Source organism: Chiloscyllium plagiosum, unplaced genomic scaffold, assembly GCF_037043375.1.
Source record: "Chiloscyllium plagiosum isolate Xiang-an unplaced genomic scaffold, Cpla_swu_hap1 HiC_scaffold_5, whole genome shotgun sequence".
NCBI classification, from domain to species: domain Eukaryota; kingdom Metazoa; phylum Chordata; class Chondrichthyes; order Orectolobiformes; family Hemiscylliidae; genus Chiloscyllium; species Chiloscyllium plagiosum.
In genome coordinates, this window is record NW_028270143.1 from 62,987,405 (window position 1) to 62,999,585 (window position 12,181).

The 12,181-nt window shown below is 38.3% G+C and overlaps 1 protein-coding gene across 1 annotated transcript in view; it reads right to left on the minus strand.

Moving 5' to 3' along the window:
- Window positions 1–12,181, minus strand: part of LOC122550254 (contactin-associated protein-like 2) — a 2,045,475-nt gene that overhangs the window by 111,763 nt on the left and 1,921,531 nt on the right. Inside the window, exon 21 of the mRNA XM_087987230.1 lies at window positions 10,578–10,671. Coding sequence (XP_087843356.1) covers window positions 10,578–10,671 — 94 coding nt within the window. The remainder of the gene's footprint in view (window positions 1–10,577; window positions 10,672–12,181) is intronic.

Sequence of the window (12,181 nt, forward strand, 5' to 3'; positions counted from 1 at the left end):
ATTGGTTTTACTGCGATTGAAGAATTTACACCATAATTTGTAGAACACAAACTTTCCTTACCTGTACCAGCTATAATGTGATTCTGGCCCCACTAGTTTAAATGGCATGGCTATTGCACGATTTTCTTATAATGGGAGATTGCATAAGAATGGAACTACAGGTCATTCTACTATAACACACATTTTGTTAACACAAATTCGCTATAACGTGATTGACAAATTGGGGACATTGCTTCTAAAACACAAACTTTTAAAATGTGTTTGGCTGTAACTTTATTATATTACCAACTCTTCAAGTACTGTTCTAAAACTTAAGTTTTCTATAATGCAGGTTTACACAAGAATGCAAACATTGTGTTATAGAAGAACTACCTATGTTGCGTTATATCAGAACTGACTGTACATCAAAATATAATTTTATTAAACAAATCTAAATGATTTGCATTTCTTTAACTCAACACTAGTTGCTTGCATCATTTTTCCAAGGATTCTGATTGACCACTCACTCAGTGAAATAATGAGGGAAAGTTACAGCCACTCTGCTGGCATATTTGCAGGTGGGGACATGTCAAACAGAATGGGTGGCTAGCCAGCTGTCTTTCTGCTCAGCTATAATCTGTATCACATTATAATCTGGATGGGAAAACCCAGCTAGCCAGCTAATTAAAGGCCTGCTAAGATGTGCACCATCATTATATGTTGGGTGTCAGAAGATGAAATGAAAAATGCCAGCCTATGTTTTCACAACTTCAAGGGGCGAAGTAGGTACCTGTTTTAGGGATGGCTTGTGTCCATTGGAGGTAACTCAAGATGCATTCCCAACTTGTAGTTGCTTTCCCTCATCCTCCCTGGGCGCCAAAATGCCATGTGCCTAGTTATCTCACTTGATTTACCTTAGTCCAGTATCCAAATTGTCTTTTCTCCAGTATTTCCCTGCAGTCCCAGCATGGCCATTACTTGTTTTAATGCTAATAGGATCATTTTGCTGAGGGCTAATCAGATTGGTGGCAGCTCTCAAGGGCAGGAATTGCTCATTATAGGTTAATTTTCTCATCCTTTCAATTATTCTGGTTGGTCCTGATATTTTATTACTTTCTATAATATCTTCTTTGTAGTACAGCAAGCAATAGTGCTAAACAATTTTTAATTTTACAAGTAACAATTCAATTACCCATGAAGTAGATCTCTGGTTATCATTGCCATTTTAAAATATCAACTAAAATCAGTAAGAAGATTAATTTCCGATAATAAATGACATAAAAACTAGCTGAACTGAACAAACACCAGAGGGCACTCTTTAACACCACATGATCAAACTTTTTGAGAGAAGACAATGGTACAGGAATAACACCATAGGATGAGTAATCCACAGATCCAAACTGATTCAAATCTACCACTGCAGTTGGTGGGAGCTAAATTCAATTGAATATTTGTAAGCTTCAGACACTGAAGAAGTTTGTGCTGAAATGCAGCAAGACCCTGACATCATTCACAGTTAGGCATATTGATAAGAGTTAAGCAAACTTTGTGCCATGCAACAGGCAACCAATGACCATCCCCACCGAAAGAGGAACCCCATGATCAACAGTGTCTCAGAAACTGAACTCAAACAGATCAGAAGTTATGACTTCTAAGGTGAGAATCCCATTTCCTGTTTCTGCAATGTCTGTTCATCATTTATCAAGCACAAATCAAGACTGTGAAGAAACACTCTTCACTTTCCTGACACTTGAGACTTAACATTATCACGAAGAAGTAATCTGCTTGGTCATTAACCCCTCCATCAACTTAAATATTCACTGGTTCCACAACAGGTGCACAGTGGTAGGTAGCAGTGTGTAATATATATATTTTTATGAGAAGTACCCAGTAACTCACCTTCAGCAGTACTTTCCAAACCCATGACCTCCACTATCAAGATGTATGGGAACATCACCATCTGTGAGTTATTCTTCAAACCACACACTATCTATCTACATTGTGGGATCAAAAACAACATTTTCTTAACAGCACTGTGGCAGTGAAGTGTCTCTTGAACTGCTGCATTGTTTCAGGTATAAGGACACCTACAGTGATGTTAGGAATGAGTCCCAGGATTTTGACCTCGTAACAGTAAGAGAAATTCAACATAGTTTTAAATGAGAAGGGTGTGTGCTTGGAGGAGAACTTGCAGATGGTGGCAGTCCCATACACCATGTTTTAGGTGCTGGAAGTTGTGGGTTGGGAATGTGCTATTACTGGAGCTTTGGTGAGTCACTGTAGGGTGTCTTGTAGATGGTGTACATTGCTGTCACTGTGCATCAGTGGTGAAGACAATGAATGAAGACAGTCAATGTAGTGCCAATACTGATGCTTTGCAGATGATGTCAAGCTTCTTGAGAGTTACTGGAGCTGCACTTATCCAGGCAAGTGGAGAATATTCTATCAGACTTCTGACTTGAGCCTTTTTGATAGTAGACAGCTATTGGGGAAACAGGTGGTGAGTTATCCGCTATAGAGTTCCTAGCCTCTGACCTGCTTTTGTAGCCACAGTGTATATTTTGCTGATATAGTTCAGATCTCGTTAATGGTAACCCCAGGAGTTGATAGTGAGGGATTCAGTGACAGTAATGCTGTTGAATGTCAAGGGGCAATGACCATCTCTTAGAGTCATAGAGTCATAGAGATTTACAGCATGGAAACAGACCCTTCAGTCCAACCCATCCATGCCGACCAGATATCCCAACCCAATCTAGTCCCACCTCCTGGCATTGATATGGCACAAATGTTATTTGCCACTTATTAGCCTCAGGCTGGATGTTGTCCAGATGTTGTTGCATTTGGATATGGACTACTTCAGAATCTGAGGAGTCTCCACCTCTGACCTTATGATGGAACGAGGATCATTGATGAAGCCGTTGAAGGTAATTTAGCCTAGGACACTACCCTGAGGAACGAAAGGGCTCTTGTGGTGCTGTGGCACTTACCTGACCTCTAAGTTAAGAGGTTCAAGTCCCACCTGCCCTAGAGATGTCATAATATCTCTGAGCAGGTTGATTAGAAAAAACAATACTGTAAGGATCTCCAGCACTGAGCTGAGTCCCGGAGCTGAGTTAATTGATTTCTAACAATCATAACCTTCCTCTCTGCATCAGGTATGGTTCCAATCAATGGAGAGCTTTCCCCAATTCACACTGACCTAAGTATTACTAGGGGTCCTTGTTGTCATATTTGATCAACAAGGCATAGGTTTAGGGTGAGAGGGGAAAAATTTAAAAAGGACCCGAGGGGCAACTTTTTCATGCAGAGGGTAGTGCATGTGTGGAATGAACTGCCAGAGGAAGTGGTGGAGGCTGGTACAATTACAACATGTAAGATCCATCTAGATGTGTATATAAATAGAAAGGGTTTAGCGGGATATGGGCCAAGTGCTGGCAAATGGGACTAGATTAGGTTAGGATATCTGGTCGGCATGGACGAGTTTGACTGAAGGGTCTGTTTCCATGCTGTACAGCTCTATGACTCTGTGCTGTCTTGAACACCAGTCACTCTATTTCACCTCTGTAAATCAGATTTTTCCATTGAATCACGATGCATTGCAGTAATTCTAAAAAATGACTCATCACTATCTTTTCAAAGTCCTTTAAGAAGGGCTTAATGTTAAATTTGCCAGAATGCTCAATAACCTTAAAATTTAATAAAAGAAATTGCTGACATCATACAACAAAATTGTTGCATCAGGCATTGATTTTTTTTAAACCAGAGGAAACATCAAAGAAATAATATCAAAGGGCTTAAGGGACAAGTGAAATCCAAACTGTTCAGTCGTCTTTACCTCCCAAAGCGTCCTTTGCCAGTTTTCATTTTGCAACTAATCTGTGCTTGTCACTTTATGAATAAAATCTTCAGATTGAAGGCAGCAGCCAGACAATTACCATCACACTCCCAGAGCAAGTATACATTTCTCTCACAGGATTTTTGAAACAAAATCTTTTTATTCATTACATGTATTAGGGAGGACAAAGAGTTATCAATCTCTAAGAAGGACAATCTTAGATCATCTGAGAAATGCTCAAGAGTGTTTTGCCTACTTTCTCCTCCTTGTTTTAAAGCTCACATTAGGTGCAGCTCAGTGATCACTGGCTTCAATGTTGCACCTCACATAAGTGACCATTCTGCATCTATCAAAGTATGAGTGATGGCTAATTCGCCAATGCAAGTTTGATCTTATTTTCGCTTGTTTGCCATGTTGACTTGACAACTCAGAATATTGAACAGTAATGATCAAGAGTAGAAATCTGGTTTAGCTTGTGTAGTTTAGTGCAACTGAGGCCATTGTCCTACCTGAGGCCATTAGCTAGTTTTGTACAAACTACAGAGCAAACAAGCGATAAGCATTGCTTGTAGCTTAGCTCCACCTAAAGCAATATACAGGAGAAGTTTCAAGGCATCTTTGCAACTATGTACCATGAATCCACATTAATAATAGACATAAACCTTTTCTGAAATGCCAATAATGCTTATTGTTGGCAGAAATCTCTGCTCTTTTACCAATATGATACTGTTACTACATTGATCAACAGTCACAATTAATAAAATTACCTCATTAATCAACTTAGCACATGTAGATGGCATGCTGCATATTTATTTCACAAAGACAGGAGACCTGATTTCTACAATCCAGAACAAATATTTATTATGCAAGTCTACTGGTAATACTGAAACCACTCCATTGTGCTAATGCAGGTTTTGAAGAATACCAACCTTATCTGCACACCGAAACTGCAGTTCCTATTCTATTAGTGAGCACGCTTTTTTATAGCTTTAAATTAATCTTTTCTGCCTCATAGCAAGGAAACATAAATCATTCATTAAGGGAAATGTAAGTGAATGACAATGCTCATCGAATATTTGGAGCTTGAAATCAGACTTGTATTTCGATCTCATCAATTCTGATAGTCCTAAAATGAGAACCAGATGGCTTGAAATATTAGTCTCTCTCTTGGTTTTATTGTGACATTACTGGTTGCCCATATTGCAGTTTTTACTTCAGCAAAAATTCACTGTAATCCAGGATTTGTTCCCCTCAAAGTTGCTGCTATTATTCTAAAGGTCATGCACTTACTGTTCATTCCAGACCTGCATTTCAATTGCAAAAATGATACTGACAGTGAAAATAGCACCTCCAAATAAGATGAATTTCAGTCCTGCCCTCAGAGCCTACCTTTATATAAATGACAACTTGTATTAATATATTAACTTACTTATTGAAAAGTCTTGAAGTGGGTCATTGGGATTCTTCTGGGGAAGGTGGGACCTGAACTGGAGGACTACTAATATCCTGAATGGGAGGTTTGCTAGAGCTCTTCGAGAGGGTTTAAACGAGTTTGACAGGGGGATGGGGACCGGAACTACAGATCAGAGAATGGGGTAGCTGGTGAACAAGCAGATACAACGTGCAGAGAGCCTGTGAGGAAGGATAGACAGATGATATGGCAAAGTTGCAGTCAGTGTGATGGATTGAAGTGTGTCTATTTTAATGCAAGAAGTGCGAGGAATAAGGGTGATAAACTTAGAGCATGGATCAGTACTTGGAGCTATGATGTAGCGGCCAGTATGGAGACTTGAATATCACAGGGGCAGGAATGGTTGTTGGATGTTCCAGGGTTTAGATGTTTCAAAAGGAATAGGGAGGCAGGTAAAAGAGGTGGGGGGAGTGGCATTGCTAATCAGGGATAGTATCACAGCCGCAGAAAGGGAGGTCATTCAGGAGGGTTTGTTTACTGAGTCAGTATGGGTGGAAGTCAGAAACAGGAAACGAGCAGTCACTTTATTGGGAGTTTTCTACAGATTCCCCCAATAGCAACAGAGACATGGACGAGTAGATTGGGAGGCAGACTTTAGAAAGGTGCAAAAGTAACAGGGTTATTGTCATGGGTGACTAACTTTCCTTTAACTTTGATTGAACCTCCTTAGTTCAAATAGATTGGATGGAACAGTTTTTGTCAGGTGTGTCCAGGAAGGTTTCAATAATATGCAGATAGGCCAACTAGAGGGTAAGTGATATTGGATTTGGTACTTGGCAACTAACCAGGCCAGGTGTCAGATCTATCGGTGGGAGAGCATTTCGGTGATAGTGATCACAACTCCCTGACCTTTACTATAGTCATAGGAGCAGATGGTATGGGAAAGTATTTAATTGGAGGAATGGGAATTACAATGCTATTAAGCAGGAGCTGGGAGCATAAATCAGGAGCAGATATTCTTAGGAAAATGCACAACAGAAATATGGAGGTTGTTTAGGGAGCACTTGCTGTGAGTGCTACATAGGTTTGTCCCACTGAGGCAAGGAAGGGATGGCAGGGTGAAGGAACCTTGGACGACAAGTGATGTGGGACATTTAGTCAAGAGGAAGAAGGAAGCTTAGATTGAGGAAGCAAGGATCAGACAGGGTTCCAGAGGGTTACAAGTGGCCAGGAAGGAACTGGAGAATGGACTTAGAAGAGTTAGAAACTGCAAGGTTATGCTGCAGCTCTATAAAGCCCTGGTTAGACCACACTTGGAATATTGTATTCAGTTCTGGTTGCCTCATTATAGGAAAGATGTGGAAACTTTAGAGAGGATGCAGGGGAGATTTACCAGGATGCTGCTTGGACTGGATGGAATGTCTTATGAAGAAAGGTTGAGGGAGTGAGAGCTTTTCTCACTGATGAGAGTGGACTTTGCAGAGGTGTTCAAAATGAGGAGAGACATAGATAGAATGGCAAGCCAGAGACATTTTTCCAGGGTGGAAATGGCTATCATGCGGGGACGTAATTTTAAAGTGATTGGAGGAAGGTTTAGGGGAGATGTCAGAGGTAGGTTCTTTACACAGAGAGTGGTGAGTGTGGGGAATGCATTGTCAGTAGTGCTAGTAGAGTCAGAGACATTAGGACTATTTAAGCCATTCTTGGATAGGCACATGGAAGATAGTACAATGTAAGGTATATAGGTCAGTTTGATCCTAGAGTAGGATTAAGGTTGGCACAATATCGAGGGCCAAAGGGCCTGTATTGTGCTGTACTGTTCTGTGTTCTATCTTCTATGTTCTGTGCTACACAGGAGTGAAATCAGACTAAACAATTGTCACCTAGCGAAATAAGGAGACATTGGACAGATGATGAAGACCTTGGTGAAAGCGGAAGGTTTTAAGCTGCCTTAGTGAATGAGAGCAACATTATAAGTCAGGGAGCCATGGAAAGGGAATTCCAAAGTTCTGGGCTTGAATAGGTAAAGACATTGTTGCTAATTGTGACATTACTATGTCTTCAACAGGTTTATTTTGTCCTTTTTTATCGAAGAAAGTTTGTAACAAAGCTGATGAGCAGTCTGTTCCAAAGCCAATAAAATAAACAGCTTGTGAGGCCTTGGAGTTTGTTTTAAAGTTGGAACAGAAGAAGCAGCCTGAAGGGGTGGGGTCAAGATTGGAAACAGGATGTTTTTAAATTTATACCTTCAGAAACAGTTGCTGGGATTTTGAAGCTGGATGTGGAAGCTCTTATTCCCCTCTCTATTACAGCTAAAAGCTGGGGTTCTGTTCCTGCTGCTAGAATTGCATGAAATCTATTTTACTGAATTTGTCTTTGCCAAGAGTGTGTTTTTGGGATATTATTATATTGGAACGATTGATTAGTAGTAGTTAATGTTTCTATACTATTTTGTTAAGCATTGAGTTACAGCAAAGCCAATTATTTTCCTTTATTTTTATTTTGTCTGTAATTTAATTGTGATGCATGAATAAAGTATATTTTTATTTCAAGCTTGGCAGTTTGATCAATCAAATTGCATCCACGATACAATATCTTACACTGACATTTAAAATAAAAAAAGTTAGGATCTACACTATCTTGATATATTTTGAGGAGGTTTGGTCTGATCCATAACAAAATGTTGAGTTAATGGATTGAGGAATGCACAGGATATGAGGACAAGAGTCTCACAGAGTTTCCAGAAGATGTTAGACTGAAGAAAGGTGATAAGGTAGGAATGCCCAAGGCTTGTAGTTGGGTTTGAAAACAAGCAATGCAAACATAAAATCTAGGGCTTTGGTGGGTGAGGAGCCAATGTAGGTCAGCAACATGGATTGAACAGAACAACAGTATCAGTTAAAAGAGAACCTACTAGTCTTATTAATCATAAATAGTAAAGGATTAGTGCAAGGATGGGTCAGATCATTTATTGGCCAAAACGTAATATGAGAGCTTAACTAAAGTGCTAACTGCATGTTTTACGTCTGCCTTCAATAGACGAATATGTTGCCAACAAAACAGGAAAGGATAAGGCAGTACAAATATTGTCTTAGAGTAAAATAGGTCACAAAGGAGGAAGAGATTCATTCTTTCAAAATCAGCTGTTTAAAAATTGTAATTGTTGCAAAAGTGAACATTTTCAGAATGTGCCACGTATATCTGTATTTAATAATTTGGCCATTCTAAAAGAAGAAATGTTATCTGATCCTAATGGGAGACATCCTAAACTAACTAAAGAAAGCAAGGATGGAAATTGCATCAGTTCTGGTCCCAAACTTCCAATCCTCCATGTATATGGATGTAGTACTAGAGGGCTGGAGGATTCCAATCTCTGTTTGGACATGGAAGAGGGAAATATTTGGCAAATACATGCCATCCAGCCTTGTAATGGTGATGGGGAAGTGTTTAGAGACAGTAATCGGGGACAAAAATTAAATGGCATTTGGAAAAGAATACACTAATAAATAAATGTCAGCATTGATTTGTTGAAGGCAAATTTGTATTTGACTAACGTGTTTGAGATTACTGATGAAGATATATAGAGGTTTGCTGAGGATAATGCAGGTGTATTGTGTATATTGAGATTCAAAATGCTTTTGGAATGTGTCACGACATCAATGAAAGGTTATTGACCCAAACTATTAAGTCTGTTTCTCTCTATAGCTGCTGTCTGACCTGTTTGGGATTTTTAGCATTTTCTGTTTTTACTTTTGCATCACATAGTTAACTATTTGAAAGCTGGCAAAATTAAAGCTTTAGTGGTAGCCTGGCTACAGTATTAACTAAATGACTGACAATAGAAAATACTGATAAGTGCTTATTTTTCAAACTGGAAAGAGGCATAGAGTGGTTTCAGCCTGAGGTCACTATTTAAAGCATGGGACTTACTAATGTATATTAATGATTTGGACTTGTATAGACAGGGAATATATCAAAAGTTTTGCATGAAACATGGAAATGTAATAGAAAATGAGAAAAATAACACATTTTTGGTGGATAGAAGTGGATTGGAGATGAGCAATCATTTTGATGAAGTGTAATGCGTGAAATGATATACAGTTCTAGGAAAAATGAGCAGAGACAACTTGAAATGCAAAAGAAAACAATTAAAAGGGGTTGAAGGAGCAGGAAATCCTTGTGGGTGTCAATATTTAAAAACCTTGGAGATGCCATGTCAAATTCAGAAAGTCTTATAAAAGTGTACGGGATACTTGGCTTTGTTAATAAAAGAATAGCATTTAAAACCAAGGAAATTATGCTTAACACTTATAAATATATATCAGGCCTCAGTAGAAGCACTGTGCTTATTTCTGAGCATAACACTCGAGGAAATTTGTCAAGATTTAGGAATGGATGCCATGGAATTTTATACACTGGAATGAGAGAGTTTTGTTATGTCAAGAAGTGGAGATTTGTTCCTTAGAGCAGGTAGAGAAGGTAATTTGAGATTTTGGAGAGTCATTCAAAATCATGAATTGGTTGATGGAGTGAGTAATACAAAATGTCTCCAGTGGCAGGATGATTGGACTATGAAAATCCGATTCTAATGAGTTCTTTTCTTACCTTCCCCCAAACTAATCAGCTTTGCTCAAAACCTGTGCTTTACAGAGTTAATAATACCGAACTGTCAGTGTTAACCACTGTCACAGCATTGAAACTGGCAGCAATTTCAATTGTGTGAAATAGCATTGAAAACCAAACTTCTTCAAAGGTTGCAATGTAGAGAAACATTCCGGATCGCAACAAATGAACTTAGTTAATGATAAAATCTTCCACTCTTACACAGCTGGTCTCATTCTAAAAGTCTGTGGGTGATTTGTTGACTAGACTGCACTGAGGCTTTTAATGGAGTACTAGCTTCATAACTGCGGCTAAATGCTCCCTCTATCAAATTTCTCGTTGTGACAAAAACATCCACATTTAAAAAACAAAATACATTTTTTCAAGTTTTCTTTACTTTAGCTTCTATTGTAACCCAAACATCATCTTTTATTTCACCACCTAAATTTTTAAATTAAAAATGAAAAGATTCAGTGCTTTGGCCTTACTAATTTTCCGACTTTAAGAATATGTCAATGTGATTGAATGGATGCTCTGTAGGTTGACATCATCACTGCATGTGAAAAGATTCCTGAGAGTTAGCATTTGATTTAGACTGCATTGTGATGGGGAAGTCTGCATCACAGAATTTGCTGGATTTTCACAGGCAATTTTCTTTGAGGTTATTGGCTACTGTTCTATCACTGACTGTAAAATCTGGGTGAATATATTTTTGGAGGATAAATATTAGTTCACATCATTCACACTTACCGACAACTCTCCCCAGGAACAGTGTCTTCAGAGAGTTAAACTTGATATCTGTAGATGGTGGCAGGCTGTAAGGTACTGCAGGATAATGGTCCAGCTGAACAAAGATGAAAGTAAAAAGATACAAAAGAATTAGATCATATTGTAATGATATTTAGTGGAAAACTGTGCTTGCTAGGCTCTTCCTCAAGCAGTTTTATTTTTCAGAGGCAGACAGTGTGGCACTGCAGCTATTTGCACAGGTCCCTCAGACTCCTTTCTGATAACATCAATAAAATTTTATGGGCTGTGGAGGTAGTGGCCTGTGGTTTTGACTGATCCCAAGGAATTAACACACACTGTTCAAAAACCTAGCAGCGTTCGGCAAACACGTTTTCCCCCTTAGTGATAATAACTTAAATTACTGACACCTTTTCAGATGGGAAAAACAGAATATGTCAATAATACAATACATGAACATGAACTCATTGATTTTCAAAATTACAATCTCTCTTTTATCAAAATATTAAATATCACAATATTTTCCAGATTGTTCACTTGGGATTTTATAGATAACAAAGGCTGTGAAATGTTCTGATAAACGATAAGCACAAAGCTTTCAGTAAACTCCATTTTAACTTAGTAACATTGTGGAATGCTTGCATAGCTGCGAATTTAGCAAAAGCGTTCTTACACTGGATAAATAATTCTAGTGTAGTGATTTTTCATGTAACTGTATATACTACATTGATGTATAAACTTAAATTAATTACATCTCATTTATGCACATTACAAAAGTGACTTTAAAATAATCCAATTGGCACTAAAACACTCTTCAGACATCCTGAGAATGTGAAAGACACTATATGTATATGTGAAGCTATTTTACATCTGATTATACAATAGTCCTGATTAATTGGCAAGCATGATGTGAATCATTATGTTTTACCAACCAAATGGATAGAATGTATAGCAATGAAGAAAACCACCTCAATGCAAGGTTCATATAAAGTACAAAAGATTAAAGGAAGTTATTTTTACTAACTGAAGCATATTTGAAGTGATTTATAATAGAGCTGTCCAATTGGCAAGCCAAAAGTGATAATTAGTTAGATTAAAATATCAACTTGCGTTCCCTGGAGAAGCACTCAACAAACCATTTTGTAATGAAAGTCCAAAGAAATGAGAAACATTTTAACAGATGCATTGTTTTAATTATGTAATCTTTAAGATGTTCTTTCTTGGTGACATTTTTATCTCATTTTCTTTATTTAATTCAGGTCCCAAAAGTCAATGATTTTTATTTAGGAGATAAAGTGAAGAGTGGGGGACGGACAAAGGGTAGATGGTTGAATTCCTTTGTTCTTTGCAATCTGAACAAAGAACATATAGTAGTAGGTAGTAGTTGTAGTAGTAATAGTAGTAGCAGGTGCATGTCTGACTCTTGTAGTTTAGATTAGATTAGATTAGATTACTTACAGTGTGGAAACAGGCCCTTCGGCCCAACAAGTCCACACTGCCCCGCCAAAGCGCAACCCACCCATACCCCTACATTTACCCCTTACCTAACACTACGGGCAATTTAGCATGGCCAATTCACCTGACTTGCACATCTTTGGACTGTGGGA